The 18722-nt window shown below is 38.3% G+C and overlaps 1 protein-coding gene across 1 annotated transcript; it reads right to left on the reverse strand.

Moving 5' to 3' along the window:
* Window positions 1–389: 389 nt before the first annotated feature.
* LOC131038600 (protein kinase G11A) lies at window positions 390–2194 on the reverse strand. The gene is made up of 2 exons (XM_057971087.2): window positions 1615–2194; window positions 390–1269 (listed from the first exon to the last, which is right to left on the reverse strand). The coding sequence occupies exons 1-2, from the start codon at window positions 1998–2000 to the stop codon at window positions 591–593; spliced, it is 1065 nt and encodes a 354-aa protein (XP_057827070.1). The 5' UTR covers window positions 2001–2194; the 3' UTR covers window positions 390–590.
* Between the last annotated feature and the right edge of the window lie 16528 nt (window positions 2195–18722).

Below are 18722 nucleotides of genomic sequence, written 5' to 3' on the forward strand. Positions count from 1 at the left end.
GATTTAGATTTGGATTTTTTTAGATTGAGAATTAAAAATTAAAAGGTATTCTTTTTAACAAAATTGTTTAAAATATTATTATAATGTTGTTTTTAGTTTTAAAAATTTCTTTATAATATAATAATGTAGTATATTTTCTTTCTTAATAGAATCTTTTTGTAAATCATTTACTATTATCTTATCTTTATGGCAGTCCACAAACATTACATCATCCCATTTTATCGTGATGAAGTAATTTCCAACATCAACATTCACCTTACATTTGACAAGGAGATTTATATTTTTTAATTATTTTAATTTTTTGATATAAACACAAAATTTAAATTGAATTTCTTTAAACAAAAAAAATTAAACACCAAATTAAACAATATTTATTTTTAATCACTAGATATAATACTATTGAGTATCTAAGCATCTCTAAATATGTACATATTTTGGACATAAAGTATTCCTTTGTATTTCACCGGCACGAGATCTATTTGACAGGCAGGATGCACCGTCAAATTCAGGCTCCCATCGGCATGGGCAACAAACGTCTTATATTGTGGACAGTGCGATACCATCAGCTGGAGTGAGGACAGCATACCGTCTCAAAACTCCCCAAATATAAATTTGCTCGTGTTGTCTTCTTTAATCTCACATTCCACAGAGCTGTAGCCATCGGATTTAATGTCCATGTCTGCTTCTTCTTCTTCTTCTTCTTCTTCTTCATTCTCTCTGTGAAAACTGAGTGCAGGTTCAGGGGAGAACGGTGGCACAAAAGGAGGCCTCGAAACAAACTGCAGTTGCTCCCATCTCATGCCCCGAAAGAACGGGTGGCTTTTTATTTGCTTTCTGCTTAACCTCTCTGTCGGCTCTTTCGCAAGGAGCTTCTGAATGAGATCGTCGAGAGGAGATGACGATGAGAAAAAGGGGTCCTTGCTCAAAATATTGACAAAGGTGTCCTTTCGACTAAACCCCCTAAAAGGCGTCCTCCCGTGACTCATTTCGTACAGAAAGACGCCGAAAGACCACCAGTCGACAGGGTAGGAGTGGAATTTTCCCCACAGGACCTCCGGTGCGATGTACTCTTCTGTACCCACAAACGAACGAGACTTCCATTCACTATATTCGCCATGATCAGATATGAGACGCAGGGACTGATCAAAATCAGTGAGCATTATGTGCCCGCTGTCTTGAACCAATATGTTCTCCGGCTTCAGATCTCGGTATAATATTCCTTTCTCGTGCAAATACTCCAACGCTACAACCACCTCTGCCGCGTAAAACCTGCGCATGGATGAAGACACGTCACCAAAAAATTGAATTCACTGTAACTCATTCACCTTGAGGAATCTAACTAATATATATACAGACAAAAGAAGTCTGCACAATACAGTAACAAAGATAATGCTACAAAGTTTTCAATTATTTTTATTCTCTCAAAAAGTCTCCAACTATACAGAAGGCGTTTATGCACCAGGATCCCACGATACCCACTGACTGCAAAAAGATAACAGATATAATTAGATTGATATTGAAATTTTTTGGTAAACGCGTTGTTTGGGTCATTTCCACGACGTCCAGCAAAGGCAAGTTAGAAATATAGAAGAACACACAAACACAAATATTCACCTTATGGTAGACTCTGAAAAGGTTTTACTGGGTTGCCTATGCCTCAACACGTTAATATCTCCACCAGAACAATACTCCATGGCCAGAAATGTATGAGTGTCCGACTCAAAGTGAGTAAGCAGAGACGGCAGAAATGGATGATCCAAACAAGACAGAATCTCCTTCTCAGTAGCTGCCAATTTGTAGGCTTTTCTCTGTTGAAGAAGTTCCTTGTTCATCACTTTGACCGCAAAAGCTTTATTGGTGCCACGATGGACAGCCAAGAAAACCGTGCTCATGTGGCCCTGGCCTAGGCGCTTGACCAGCTCCAGATCTTCACAGCTGGAACCCTTAACAAATTGAGACCCAGATTCAGATTGAGATTCGCAATTGAACAACCCCTCCATCTATGCATTCTCTTCTCTCCTCTTCCCTATAAACTCACCCCGTCTTTGGGAAGAGGTATATTTATAGAGTTGGAACGACTTTCTTGATGGTGTGTGCACTGGCGACAGGTGATAGGGCACCTATATGAAACCCAATGCAAACATGGCAGGCAGATTGTGCCGCCAATGTCCGAAATAGTGGGGGCGGCGGAGAAGCTAAAATCTGGTCCTTTTCAAAACGCCTAACCCTAAGTCGATACTTAAAACAATAATACTTATCTATAGACAATAATTCTACTAATTATACTATCCCAAATTTAATTAAAAAATATTAAAAAGCGATACTGAAGAACCTTAAACCATATCTGTTAAGGTTTTGAATAACACAGAAAAAATCTCTACAAACTCAAAGCCCAACTGATACTCTTTCTCTGTCACATGGGTTTAATTCATGTGCCGGTAATTGAAAGCAGTTGTGTAGTCACTGTTGATTGATTATTATAGCTTCACATCCGCTTGTTCTCAAAAGGCCCACTTTTAAGGCTTTAAGCAATGTTTTCTTTTCAGTTGTTGTAACGCCATTCTTGCAGCTGTTGTTTTTTTCTGAACTGTATTCATCTTACTCCAATAAAAGATAAATTGAAAAAGTTGATCTTTTTGTCACAAAACACATTAATGCCTGCAATAGAGCATGTCAGGAAAGCCCATTTCCCTTCCATGCTTTCTCATCCTGAGGTCCTACATAAAGAGGTTTGTCCGTGAATTCTGACGTTTACCTAGGCGAAGCCAGCCTTGGTAGGAAGCTGTGAACCTCTCATTGAAAGCTACATGATGGGAGTGGGCACTATTTTCAGGTAATATGTTTCGGTATTGCAGATACATCTATTCTGGCTCCAAAACGATAGTACGGATTGACTAACACGCGTGTTTTACACCGTCGATTTTGCAATTAACGGTTGTGATTGACTAACCTGTCACTAACACACTATACGAAAGGTCCATTTTGGAGCAAGAATAGATACAGCTGGATATTGCCAAATGAAATTTTGTTAGCAGTTGTACCAGTTGAAGAAGAGTAGTATTAATTCTTTTGTTGGCTACTCTTTTCCTTTGAATAGGCTTGAAATATCTTCTCATTCAATCTTCGTCTACTCATCTCTTACGAGATATTTACGTGTTCGTGTTTTTTTTTTATATTGTATTTTATTTATGAGGATGTTGTGTTTTATTATGTGTATGTTTTATTTTATAAAACTAAAATTAATGATAAATATAGTAATTTTTTGAGATATTTTTTGTGTACCGATAGTTAAGTATCTTTTTATTTTGATTTTATTTTTAGAATTTGGATTTTTCTTTAGTAGTAAGAATAGATTTGAGGGGTTTATATGTAAGTCATTAATTTCAATTAGACTCACAGTCATTGACTTAATATAATCTTTTAATTTTAATTGAACAATAATTTTATATAATTAAATTGTTTATGATATTTATTATAAGAATGAATAGTTCGACCATAGATGGGGGTGGGTAAGTTGACTTAAAATTGTCTCCTATCAACTATAATTCTAAGTCAAGAGAATCCCACAAAGCTAAACAGAATGTGGCATAGGTGGGTATGACACTATAATACATCCCCTCTGAAAAAAATAAATCCCCCCATCCCTAATTTAACAATGAATTGATAGAAATTCTCACGATGGCCCTATGACTCCCTTCCAACAAGATGTGGAGTTATTTATAGGTGTGAAATTGGACCTTTTATATAATTTATCCTAAGGTAACTATTTAAATCACAATGAATAACAAATTTATCCAAGGATAATGAATTGGGAATAAATATTAAATAAAATGTCATTAAAATCAAATATATTAAATATGTTACTTATCCCAAAATTTGGTGGCATAGAAGTGATCCAAATTTATAAGAGAATTTGAGAGATAATTCATAGCAAGGAATTGATATTGTTGAATCTAACACACAACAATCAATACAAAAATAAGTGCAAATTGGTAATTGGTAGAGATGAATGCCTACAAAAATTATCTTTGTTAGCTTCACCAGTAGTCATTTATACAATTTCAAGAAGTTGAAAGGTCACCACACTCGAATCATGCTTGGAAGTTGAAATGGATAGTTGGATGGTGAAAAAAAAAAAATTTAAATTGAAAATTACAAAAAACTATTTAATTTTGGTACCCCAACTTGGTGGGGTCATAACTCCTAACCTGTTAGGAAAAGTTTGGACTTGTTGGAACCATCATAAAGATCTCAAAGAGAACTAGTTTGAGTTGCTTGGAAAGAAGTTTATGAAACTCTTCCTAAGCAATTGGTTAAAGTTATCAAGTTCATATCTACTCTAAAGGCCTATAAAAATGTAATCTATAAAAACATGAAAAAGTATCAAAAAATAGATTTGTGATCTTTTGGACATCTTTGGCTATGCAAATGCCACATGAGTGCTCCTAGATTGATTTGGGATAATTTTATTCCCTTGAGAGACAATGGGCATCATTGCCTCTATGCTTTACAACAAATGGACAAATTTAATTTTAATTTGATCCTTTGTGAACCACTTACCCTAGTGGTGAAATCGTCTAGAATATGTCATGCAATAGAGAGGGATCAAGTGCTTCTTAAATTTCTTGAAAAGAACACCAATTCTCTGATCAATTACTACTGAAACAATAGTTTTGGGATTTAATTATATTCTATGGATGTGCTCAACAACCTTTGAGGTGTCCAACAATGGTGGATAATCTGGATATAATACCTCAACACTAAAAATAGGATGCAGTCGTAGAGAGGGTTGTAGATTAATCTCAAAAGCATTCTCACCAATTATTTTGAGCATGGTGTATGACACATATCAATGAGTATGAAGTTTCTTATTTGGTCCATGAAGTTGTTCTTTTGTAGATTAACCCACACCCTATCTCCAGCCTAAAATAAAGAAGACAAATGATGCTAGTCATATCATTCCTTATACTAACATTTGGTGTGTTGCAGTATCTCATAAATTTTTTGTTGGATATTATGGAGCCTTTCAACTAAATTGATTCCTTATGTACTTCCTTCTTAGTATGTGATGATAAGTCACATAACATGAATGATAGACTTTGATGACTTGATCCTTAAACACTTGATTGATAATTACAATGTTTGAAATCGATTGCTCAGTCCTAAATATATCAATAATATTAAATCTTTGTGTTATGCATCTTATGGACCATTTTATTAATTAACTTTGTATATTATTATTGAATACATATCATAATACAAATGCGATATTTGAAATATAATTTTAATCACTTCTTATTTTAAATAGTGATACTACTATCAAAATATCTCATCTTGAAACCAATAGTTCATAGTCAACCATGCATTATTTTCATAATTTAATTTATTTTTTCTCACAACTAGTACAAATTTCTCACAATTTATAAATTTATTTAAGACATAAAGTTAAAGGTGCTTCATTGTTTAGTGGCATACAGTCTTCATTTACTAGAGTGTAGAGTTTACCATAGAATTTCAAGCTTAATGTCTAATGTGAAGTAGTTTATTGATATATGGGATTTTGATGAATAGGCATTTCTATTAACAAAGTATAAGATTTACACTATTCACAAAAAAGGGGTGGGATGAAAAAGTCACTCTCGAGAGTCACACGGGCCCAACTTGGAAATAGAAATAAAAACTACAATGCCATAATCATCAGAAAAAAGCCTATGTGGTTAATGTAGTTGTAGCAAATGGAGGTGAAGGATCCAGATCATCCTTTTTACCTCATACATCAATGGGGTTAGGAGGGGGCTCTGGGAGAGTCCACCCCCCCTCAGTAGCCGCATCATCATCATCATCATCATCATCTTTGTCCTTCTATGCGGGAGAAATTGCTAGATCAAGCCAAGGAAACGCCTTGGCAGAGCTGGGCCAATAGGAACCACCAGGAGCCGAGGAGGTACCACCACCTATAGGCCACCCAAAAGTAGAGCCACCTCGAGATGAAGAAGTAGAGAAAAGATGCGATAAATCTATCCTCCCGCCAGAGTGGTGATGAGGAGCCTAGGAACGAGGTGTGTGAGAACCATCGGTCGAAGAGATACAGCCATGTCGATGGCCATACGCTGGAGAATGGTCACCGAAGGTAGCAGGATCAGATGGAATTCTAGCAACAGTACAAGGGGCATTACCCCAATGATCAAGTAAAACCTGCAAGTGGGCCACCTCCAAAGCCACTTTATTGGCTTGCACTTGAATATGTAACATCACATTATTGCATATACACGCTTTAGCATACAAAGAAACATTAATATCAAGAGAGTTGTGAGAAAAAAAAAAACACCATTTCTATCTTTCGATAAACTAAAGAGGATTTCCATTCTAAAATTATGCCAAATTTGAGTGAATTTGAAGGGAAGCCACGAAGAATCTCCCACCCGAACCATATGCCAAAAAAAAGGTTCAAGCTGAAAGGGCCTTAAAAAAACCACAAATCCAAACCCATCGTTGTTGGGCTCTTCTGCAGAACCAGAAGATATGCATCAAGGTCTCAGGAAACCCATAAAAGGGACAGTGAGGGTCAGGCACCCCCAGATGCCTGAGACGAGAACCCATAAGTGAGCCTTGGAAAAGAATACACTAGGAAAAATAGGCCACCTTAGGCTCGGCAATGGCAGACCAAAGAGTCTGAAATCTGTGATGACAAGTGTGTTGTGAGGACTGCAAATTACATCTGAGATTCAAGGTGGGAACCATAGGCAAGTGAGGCACAAGCCAATGGTAACCCATCTTGGGTTTGTAATTACAAAAAGAAGTGTTGGGAATCCAATTCCAATCTTTCCACCAAGGCCTCATAGAATGAATACCAATTTTGTGTAGCATATTCAGAGGTAGAACAGAGAGCACCAGCTCAAACGTCTATTGATCTGGTTGGATATGGTGAAACTGGGTCTACAAGTCTTTCCAAAAGTGAAGACTCATAATGGCACGAGAAAAATGTCACAAGGAGTACAAATGTCGCGTTTCTAAAAACGCAGAGCACAAACTCTAGGTACACGGGCCAATGCAAGCCCCTGGACCTAAATGAGAAGCAACCACCAAATATTGTGCTAGTTAAAAGAAAATCCATCATGAAATCCTGAACCATTCCAACGAAACCAAGGCTTCACAGCTTCCCAGGCATGCCAAATGCTTTTAGCAACGAAATTGCCTTGAATGCAAACATCTTTTATAATTTAAGAAGGGTTTGAAAGTCAATCCTCTACCAAGACAACCTATTAACTAGGTGTCTTGAAGAAATGAAATTTTGAAGCAACACCTTGCAAGCTTCATTTTTAGAAATAGCCTAGAGAACCCATTTGGCATAGAGGGATAAACCATATTTTTGAGTTGGTAAGAGGCCAAGTCCTCTAGAGCCATGGGAGAGACAATAAAAATCCTAAGCCACTCTGTGACAACCATGATTCTTTGCGCCATTAGCCCATAAAAAACCTCTAAGAGCTTCTCCATCTTATAGTAAGAATCTTTGGAAGGAGCCCAACATGAAGAGTAGCAGATATGAGTAGTCGTAAGGATTTTAGAACAAATATGGAAATTACCAACCAGAGAGAGAGGTTTAGTAATCTAGTATGCAAGCTTATTCTCAATTCTTGCAAGCACTACATTCCAAAGAGAAATAGAAGACCCTTGAAAGGCAAAGGGAATGCCCAGGAAGCAAAAAATCTCTCGTGTTGGATCCATTTCTGACCAAACTGGAGCATCCAAAGTGGACCAGGAAGGAAAGAATGTCTATAATACTGAGTTTTGTGTCATTGAATAGCCAACCTTGAAGCTAAGAAAAATATGTCTAGACAATGAAGAGCTTCCTTGACATTATCCTCTTCTTCAATGAGAGTGAGAAAAGAATCATAAAAATAATGGTCATTAACAAGCTGAGAAGGTGACTCAAGAAGGGAAATCCCCCTAGCTCGCCTAGCAGAAATGGATGAGGCAAGAAAATATCTAAATCCTTTGACTGCAAGCACATATAAAGAAGGCTCTAGAGGACAACCTTGGTGAATGGATTTGAAGAGACCAAAAGTTGAATATTGGTGACCATTAATGGTAATGCAAGCAGAAGCATCCACAAAAGAAATTTGCACAAACTGAATGAAATGGGGACCAAACCCTAAATCTTTAAGCATAGAAAGAGTAAAAGGCCATTCAATGCAATCATAAGCTTTGCCAAAATCAATTTTAAGAAAGAGGGCTTTATGCAAGGAGCATTAGGCCCATTCCATGCCTTCTTAGACTGTAATAATATTATCTAGAATAAACCTAGATTTGATAAAACTAGTTTGTTCTAGGTGCACAATTTGCAGAAGAAGATGTCTAATTTTAAGCACCAAGGCTTTAGCAATTATCTTGTAGGACACATTCAGCAAGGTAATTGGCCACCAATTACAAATGTCCTCAGGATCACCAGCTTTGGGACTAAACTTGATATTCCCCTTGATGATAATTGGCCCCAAAGAATGGGAATGAAAATCCTCTAAGTAGATCTTATGCAAATTTGTGCCAACACATGGCCATAAGGCCTTGTAAAACTTGCAAGGGAAGCCATCACAGTCAGGTGCTTTATCATCTTCCATAAAGAAAATGACCTCCTTAAGATCCTCAACAATGAGAATTTAATCACAAAACACTCTTTGAGCATCAGAGAGACAAGAGGGAACCACAGCCAAGAATTTTTGCAAAGCAGTATTGTGGTCAGGGGAATTTTCCTTTTGTTGTGAACACCTTCTGATAATATCTAACAAAAGCTTGAAGAATATCCAGTAACTCAGAGAGCACCAATTGACCTTCTTTAATTCTTTTGATCTCTGGAGAGGAATGGCATGCTCTAAGAGCCAAAAAGAACTCTTTAGAAGCACAATCACCAACCTTAAGCCAATGTAATCTGGCCTTAATTTGTGCTCCTCTAGTACCATGAAAATCTTCTATTTTCTTTTGGTGCCTGAGTTGAGCGACTCGGACTTGATGTTCAAGGATAAAGGGGTTAGCCATCAGAGCTTCAATAGTGGGATTCAAATTCTAGGTTGTGGCCTCATAGGATCACCTATGGTACATGGACAACTATCTACCATAATTGCAGAGGAAATGGGTGGTATGTTGGATAGCATCATTCCACCATGTAATCCAACTAGTGAACTGAGAATGATGGCTCTCAAGATTCTAGACCCATTGGATGTGGGCCTGTGTGGGAGGATGACTCAGTAGAGAAGTATTAAGAAAAAATTGTGTTTTCAAAGCGTGCCTACAACCTGGTAGCTATTCAATGATAAATTTCATGGGAAAGTGATCTGACAAGGTGAATTTAGCAAGAGGTAAAATAGGTAGAGATTGGTTTTCCCCAAAAGAAAAAAAAGATTGCGTAGAGATCAGGGCATGATCAAGACGTTTAAAAACCTTGTCAGGGCCAACTCTGTAATTACACCAAGTGTGTCAAACTCCCTGAGAAGGACGGTGGGAGATATTGGGATCAAAGAGCCCCAATTTATTATGCATGTGAAACCAAGATTCCCATTCGCTTGTTGTCCACCAAAAAGACAAAATGTCATCTTTATCGGAAGCCACTTCAACCATATTAAAATCCCCACATATCACCCAAGTGGTAGGTAGCAAGGTATCTACAATCCACTGCCACAACCAAGATCACTCCACAACATCATTGGGAGCATAAATATTAATGATCCCAAAAGAATGATTGTCGACTGACATGAGGACCCACACCATCCATTGAGTGGGATCTAACCCATGATCAACAATAGCAGAATCACATGACATGAAAGAACCAGCATGAAAGCTGGAATTTTAACTTCTTCAAAGCAAAAAAATCAATACCAGGATAAGCTTGTCTAATATTCCGCATGGAATATTTTCTGGCAGGGTTTGTAAGGTCCTGAACATTCCTTGAGAGGAAGTTCATCATTCAAAATCATGCTAGCCTTCTTCGTCTTCAAGAGAGGAGAAACTATTTTGCAAAAAATATGAAGCAGGTTGAAAACCAGGGTAAGAATCTCCTAAAAGAACCCTACGCTTATCATGACCTTCATATTCGTCACCATCCCGCCCAGAAGGGCTACAAGAGCGGTGTAGCGAAAAGGTATTTTGAGTTGAAATAGTTGAAGCCGCATGAGGAGTACGCACCCATGCAGGGCAAGAACTACTCTCAGTAGAACCTTTCCCCTTGTCAGCAGAGTTTGAAACCTCTAGTTGCACATTAGCTTACGTCATAGTAGGAGCTAGCTTTATAGAAGCCACGAGCTGGGTAGAGGGTTGCGCCATAGCCAAAGCATGATGCTTAGGTTTATTCTTTTGACCCACAATGGTCTAGCCTTCTTCCAACTTGGATTCTAAAGAATGGGAGGAACCAACATCTTTAGGAGGTGAGTTACTCCGAGGAGCAGTAAGAGGGAAATCCCTAATCTTATGATTAGAGGACTGGCACCGATAGCAGGTGTTAGGCCAATTTAAATACAACACATGCTGAGAGAAGCTATGACCACCAACCTGAATGTCAATGGTTTCCTTGAGATCCCAGGATAAATCCACTTCAATGTAGACCCTCTTTTGAGGACGACCATGAAAAAAATGGTCTGGCTCCATGAAAACAACCTTGCCAAGAGAGAGGGCAATCATTTGTAGGAATGCCCAACAAGCAATAGGGAGACCAGGAAATTCAACCCAAATAGGGACCTTGAGTTTTTTTTCATCGAAGACTATAAAATCCCAAGACTAAGGTTGAAAAATCAAGAAAGATGGCAGCACAAACTAGGCACCATGCATAAGGATGCCCTCAACATGAGTAGGGTTTGAAAAGGAAAAAAAGAAAAACCCTTTTGTGATATTTTGGATGCCATCAAGTTGGACCCCATGAGGGGTCGAAGCTTTGGCAACCCATTCACAAAGCATGCTTTCAGGTGGAACCCTCCCCACAAAATAATCAATTAAAGTGTACTTTTCAAGCCATTTGCATGCACTCTCAAAATATTGCAATGGTAAAATAACATCAGGGGTGCCAAAAAAATTACCTCGTGAAACACCTTCAGAATGAACTTGTGAAAGCACTTCATCGGAGGAGCCATGGTCTCCAGATGCCAAAACACCAACACCAACATCAAATGTTGGAGTGGGAATGGCCGAAGCCAAACAAAAGGCTAAAAAATCCCGCAATAAATGCGGTATGATAGCCAAAAACACACTATGCAGACAAACAATACAAAGAAAGCAAGAAAACCCTAGCAAAGCTCAAGTCCATACCCCAACAAAATTTAAATCGACAAACATAATATATGAAATTTAAAATTTACATTATTATCCATCAATAGTCATAATAGATTAATGGGAAAAAACTATTAACTTGAGTCTATTGGAGAATATTGCATTACGTAATAAACAGAAAATAAATTAATAGCTAAGACAAGTGGTTAACAATTTTACTGGAGAATAATAAATTAATAGCTAAGACAAGTGGTTAACAATTTTACTGGAGAATAAGGCTTTAAGAAGTGAATTGGACTTAAATGCATATTATCCATTGAAATCAATTTCAGTTTATCATTTTTCAGTACAAAAGTTTGATTATGTTCACCATTTTTAACATGGTATCAAAGCATCTTCACGATTCTATGCTGGTAGGATGGTATCAAAGCATTTTCATGATTCTATGCCGACATGATTTGTAGTAAAGAATTTGATTACCAATGATGTTGTTTAGGCATTGGGTAAACAGAGAAAGGCATTTATATGATTTGGTGTTTTTAAATTGAATTAACAAGAAGCGATACGTTATCTATCCTAGCGAATGATTTTTTGCATATTTATATACAATCCATTGATTGCAGAGAAAGCGTTGCGGATTTTTGCATCCAAAGTTGTTTTTTGGGCATGATATTACTGCTAAGCGTGGTATAATATTCTAATGCCACTAGAACAATCAGAGAAAGAGGATTAAGCCCAAGGTGTGTGAAAAACATGGCGTAGAGAAGGTAAGGCGATCTAAAGTTTATTTTCATTTTTTGAAGGCATAGAATTGAGAATAATGGTGGCCTCGGGTTTTGCATAAAAATTGGCAGGGAATTTGTTGCGTAGTAACATCATCTCTCAAGAAAGCATGGAAAGGATATTAAGTCTTTGGCACAGCAAAACAATAGAGGAGCAAGAGAATAAAATGTTGATTGTTAAAAAGCTCTGATTCCATGTTTTCTCTGTGTAGAAAGTGGCAAAGGCATTGGAGATAACTATTGTTTTGCTTCTACAACTGCATCGAAGTTTCTAGGCATGTAGAGATTGTGCAATTTGTATGTTGGCATAAAACAAGAAGACGTATGCATAGTCTCTAAGAAAGATTTATAAGTTGAAACTTGGGGAGCATCTTGTCATAAAAAAGAAATAAAATGGATAGATTTTGTGATAAAATTGATTCATGTACTAGAAAAAATTTGCCCCATATTCAGATTAAGAAGTTCACTTTACAAGTGAAGAATTTTAAGGATTGATTTCTTATAAGTGTTTTTTCAGCAGAATCGCACATTTATGAAAATGTTTTTTTTATTTATTTTTTGTTACTTATTTTCGCTATTAACTCATTCAGGTAGAGCTATGATATTTTACACATGAGCAACAAGGTGCATTTTTTATTCTGCTAAATTCCATTGGTGATTATTTGAAAAGAAAGACAAAAGATTGCAATATCATATTTCATGGCAAAAAGATGCAGGAGATATCAGATCAATATGCCTCAGAAGGAGAAACAAGTGCTAAGTATGAAAAGAATACATGTTTTTGTCTAACTTGTTCGCTTAATGTGCAGACACAAGGAAAATAACTTTTTGTTCATTGAATTATAGCATGTGGGGTAAAATGTGGCTCCCACGAGGGTTGAGCCCAGCATGCTGATGGAGATGGGTGTTTCTTTGTAGTTTTTTTGAATTTTTGCCTTATCAGCAAGACCTACCCCGATCAGCAAGACTTACCCTGATGAGCAAGCATAGGCACACAAGGTTCTCCCCTACGCCGACGCCCGATAGAAAAGTGCGGAGTGCAGAAAGTTATCATCGGCCATCAGAAGCCCTGGTTTCATGTTATCCCGATGACCCGATGGAAAGGACCAAGCATAGTCCATTTATCCCACATTGGCCACGAGGAGGAGCATTTCCGTATTTAAAGACAAAGCCCCACACATATTAAGTGTCAAAGCTTACGGGATTTTGACAAGGTGCAGCTCAGCGTTGGTAGGCCCCCTATGTGCGTACACATCTCAGAGTAGCCAAATTTGCAGTAAAAGGTTGTTAACCAGCTTGCAAGTCCAAGAAGATCGGATGATGATGCGAAAGATCTGACGGCCATCGCTATACTGCTATGTGAAATTGCTCGATTGTTAATCTCCACGACTTAGCAATTGGTGAGGTGGTGTCCAAGTGGAAGTTGAGGTGGCGCCTGGGTGGATCATGTGGCAAAACAGAGGCTGACATGTGGTGACATGCAGCAGAAGGGCATGCAGATCAAGGAAGATTGGACAGTGGAGTGTAATTTCAGGGCTATCCATGACTATCGCTCTACCGCGGTTGTGATGTTCCCGGAATGAATACCCTCGCGATAGGTGGTAGATAGGTGGTGCCCAGATGATGGCCAGCTGGATGCGTAGACAAACCAAAGGGTGACTTATCAGGAAGACCTTGGCATCAATGGATCTCTAAACGGATTCACCAAAGGCATCAATTTCATCGAAAGAAGAGGTATCGATGAAACTGCAGTTTTGATGAGACATGAAAACTGTTCACCGAGAGAGGAAGTTTGGCCGAAAGATTGATGCCGAACAAACCAAAGTGAAACAGTGGGTCCGGTGGCGCTAAGGTAGCGAATGAGAACGTGCTCAGGTGGATCAGGTGGCAAATCACAGACTGACAAGTGGCATGGATGGACGAAGATGTAGAGGCCGAACAAGTTTGAGTTGATCCAACAGTCGTCGTTGTTCCGCAATGGGAAGATGATCGCCTGTTAGTCATCATGGATCAACAACTAATGACATGGCGGTTAAGGTGGTTGTCCAGGTGGGCTCAGAATGAATCAAGATGTGCCACGTGGCAGAGCATATAAGAAGAACCACGGTGCATCCAAGTCCAGTAGCAAGTCCAAGTGGAGATTAGGTGGATCCAAGGGTGAAATAGAGGCTGACACATGGCATGGATGGACAAGGAGTTAAGGAGCGAGCAGGTTGGAGCTGATCCAATGGTTGTTGTTGTTCCGCAATGCGAAGATGATCAACAGTTACCTATCGTGGATCAGCAACAAAGAAAGGATAAGTCTAGTGGTGGGTCCGACCTAAGGTGAGATGGCGGTCACATGGCAAGTCAGACGGTGGCCGACCTGATACGAGAATGAAGCAAATGGTGGGGCCCGACAAAGAATTCTGTGGAGTGCTACCATCGGCTATCGGAAGAACTAGTTTTCCACCTACCCCAATATCCCGATGAGGTCGCCAGTGGATTGGAGCGAGTCAGAGTGAGCTCGGAGTGGAGCCATCGGGTATCGGCAAGACTAGTTTTCATGCCGCCCGATAACCCGATAGGAAAACATACTATTTTGGAGCACACCATCGGCTCTCGATACAACATGTTTAGGAGTTACACCGAAACCCCGATGGAAAGCATACTATTTTGGAGTGCGCCATCGGATATTGGTGGGAGTGTTTTGACACTACGCCGATAACCCGATAAGAAGGTTTGAGAGTTGTAAACTGTCTGCAGACGAGTGACTCAGTCCATGTGAACTCAGCACGAAATGACGAGAAGTCAGCAATTTTGGAGGAGTTTTTCTTTCAGTTAGAGTCCTAATTTGGTGGAGAAATGACAACACGTATTTTTGGGAGCCAAAATTCATTTTTGAATTTTTGAAAGCTTACTTGTATAAGGGACTTTTTGTCACTTAGTTTTGTAGTTCTGTAGTTTCTGGTACTTGTGTAGCATCAGATATTAATGCTCCTATAACTCATTTCTTATGAATTTTCGAGATTTGTAATGCAGATACCTCCTATTAATCAATAAAGAAGTCCATTTTCCTTCTTAGATTTGTGTTGTTCAAGCATTGTGTGAGTTCTTAGAGTGAATTTTTGTGATTTTTATACAATCCTTCTTTTCATCTTATTGCCTTGGTGTTATGATCATATGCAGCATTTTATAGTGCAAGTTAGTGAATGTGTTGTTATATTTAATGTTTGAAACTGTGAATAAATCAGTGTTTTCCTCCTGCAAACATATAAAAGTTTAAACCTTTCATATGAATCATTTTTGCAAGCATGCATATTTTAGTTGTGAGATTACAAAGCTTCATTATCTGAGTATTTTGTGAGGTTTGTAAGCATTTGCAAGTCAGTTTCAGTCATTGGTGGATCACCTTTTTATCTATAGTTTCATTTTATGCATATCCTTCTTCCCTTTTCTCAGAAATTCAATTAAGTTTTTAGGTGATCAAATAGGAAGCCGGCCTAAAATCTGGAGGTTTGCTCTCATAATAGGATACCCACAGCCTCAGAGCAGTCCAATGTGTCACTGGATTGCAGGAATTTCAAGCTTGCATCGAGTGCAAATCCATGTGACAATAGTTTTTGGCATGCCTGGTGGGACTGTCAGACTTTACAGTTCATAGAAGGACACCTTGGCTGTTGTTTTGGTGTGAGCAGCAGTGTTTCCAACCTTTGGAGGCAATTTTTACTCGTACACCTGGCGACTCAAAGTTTAAAACTATTGGTTTCAAAGATCAAGTGTTGGTGTTATTTTCAAATCAACTCTTTCATTTTAGTTTCAAGTTGTCTATATGTTTGAGGATGTCAAATTTCTATGGCCAAAATGTATACCCACATCCATACCATGAGAATGTCTCTCCTATACCATCTTTCCATCCATATCAAAATAGCCTTAATGTTGGTTTTTACCCAAATAACTCATTGTTAGCAGGTAACTAGCATACTCAATATGCTTACCACCCACCCACCCCTGCTCAAGTCCCTTGGCAGCCTGAATATAGAAATACTCAGCTTCAGAGAACCAATTCAACAAGTCTAAATGATATGGCTGTGCACTTTCAAAACCAATTTGATGAGATTGATAGACAAAGAGAGCTTCAGTTGCAGCAGGAAGAATGGTCTTATCAAGCCTAACTACATGAGCAAGAGTTGGAAGATCAAATAAGGTAGTTTGAAGAACATATTATCATTCAGATTCCAAGTTGTAAAGGTTCATCTATTCCACCCAGTGAGATTCCTCTAACAACCATGCAAATAGAACCATGCCTTGACATACAGAAAGAAGAAGAGCATCCCATTGATTAGGATGTGTTACTTCTTTGGGAGGATATTAGAAATGTACATCCCCTACATTTAGCTATAAAGTGTCATCAATTGTAGAAACAAAAGATTGAGTAGGAGAAGACCTCTCAATGTGAATCTCACATTGCTTCAGTTGATGATCCTCTTATTTCAGTTGATGATCCTCTTATTTCTGTTGAAAATGATCCAATTGTAGCAGTGGTTTCAGAACAACAAGAACATGAAGTATTGGACTATGCTGAAGAGGAAGATATTGTGCACATTTCAATGCCAGTAAACAAATTGGGACATCAAAAGGAGGAGGATAATGATGAAGTGTTTAACTTCATAACTGATGAACTTCCTTCTTTTTATGATCAAGATGAAGGAGTTGTGCATACATCATTGGTAAATCAAGTTCTTGATCAACATGAAGGAGAAGATGATGATTTTGTGCAAGAGGTTGTTGTTCAACCTGAACAAATTCTCAAATCAGAGCCTATAATTGAAAAGAACATTGTTGATGTTTTATCAGGGCCTGATGAAAGTTGCATTAAGCCAAAAACCATCCCTCCTACTCAGAAAAGTGAAGAAGACATTGAGGAAGACATGTTTTGGAATTATTTAGATACTTTTTGTATCAATTTGAATACCAAACCAACACCTCTAAGTGAGGTTTACCATGAACAACATAATCATATGGAGGAGGTTACCATTTTTTCACCAAGTCAGTCAAAGGAGATAGACCTTTCCAATCAGCAAGATGATAAGATGGTAGTCCATGAACAAGAGATCAATAAGAAAATCCTGAGCTTTGTCCTTACAAGAGGTTGTCCTATTAGGTACTCATCCCAGATGGAGTCTAATAAAGTCCCCATGCATGAAGCTTTACTGAGAAATGAAAACAAGGATGCCTTTGTAGATGTTCAATCCTCATATCCTCTTTGGGAGAGCAATTCATATGATTAGTTTGATCAGGTAGGCGGACTTGTTCACCTTGTTCAAAAGATAGTACTTCATTTTGTTGGTTATCTTTATGTGCCTTATTTCTCCTTAGCTAACCTTAAGTATGCAAGTCATTGTAAATTGGGAAGAAAGGGAAGCTATTTCAGTCATCCTGTAAATGGTTTTCTTTAGCTAAGTTTTGTCTTGTTGTTAGTATAGGATAGGTTTTAGTTGTAGTTTGTTATTTTTCCTAAATGCCTAGTGCAGTGTTCTGAAGGAGTAATAAGAGTCATACTACTGCAATCCATTGTAGTTATAGAAGGAAGGTATCCATTATATGAAACAAAGAATATGTTTATCCCCTGTCACACACAAAAGACATCTCCCTCATATAGCTGCAATAAACTATTGTAGTGTTTCAGAAGTGTTTTGTTGTTTTGTCCTGTCTTAATCTATCAATACACATGCCTAATTCATGACAATAAGTTGTTAACCTCACTACCATAAACCCCACACCTATACTTAATAGATTAGGAAAGGTCTTTGAGAGAAAAGAGATTTTTTGCAGTCATGTGTGATGTGTTGTTTTAGTTTTCTATCAGTCTCAAGGACTCTGTGCCCAATGGAAAGCATAAGGCAACTAGTCAAAATGATTAGCAGGTAAACATATAGCAGAGTTCGCCAAAAATGTTACCTATTTTCACTGCTAGCTCAATCAGGTAGAGCTATGATATTTTACACATGAGCAAGAAGGTGCATTTTTTATTTTGTTAAATTGCATTCGTGATTATTTGAAAAGAAAGACAAAAGATTGCAATATCATATTTCATGGCAAAAAGATGCAAGAGATATCAGATCAATATGCCTCAGAAGGAGAAACAAGTGTTGTATGAAAAGAATACATGTTTTTGTCTAACTTGTTTTCTTCATGTGCAGACATAGGGAAAATAACTTTTTGTTCATTGAATTATAGCATGTGGGGTAAAATGTGGCTCCCACGAGGGTTGAGCCTAGCATGCTGATGGAGATGGGTGTTTCTTTGCAGTTTTTTTGAATTTTTGCCTTATCAGGAAGACCTACCCCGATCGGCAAGACTTACCTTGATGAGCAACCATAGGTAGGTAAGGTTCTCCCCTATGCCAATGCTCGATAGAAAGTGCGTAGCGCGAAAAGTTGTCATCGGCCATTGGAAGCCCTTGTTTCATGTTATCCCGATGACCCGATGGAAAGGCCCAGGCATAGTCCATTTATCCCACATTGGCTGCGGGGAGGAGCATTTCAATATTTAAAGGCAAAGCCCCACACATATTAAGTGTCAAAGCTTATGGGCTTTTGACAAGGAGCAGCTCAGCATTGGTGGGCCCCCCGCGTGCATGTGTATCTCAGAGCAGCCAAATTTTGCAGTAAAAGGTGGTTAACCATCCTGCAAGTCCAAGAAGATCGGACG

The sequence above is a fragment of the Cryptomeria japonica genome, chromosome 3 (assembly GCF_030272615.1).
Source record: "Cryptomeria japonica chromosome 3, Sugi_1.0, whole genome shotgun sequence".
NCBI lineage: Eukaryota > Viridiplantae > Streptophyta > Pinopsida > Cupressales > Cupressaceae > Cryptomeria > Cryptomeria japonica.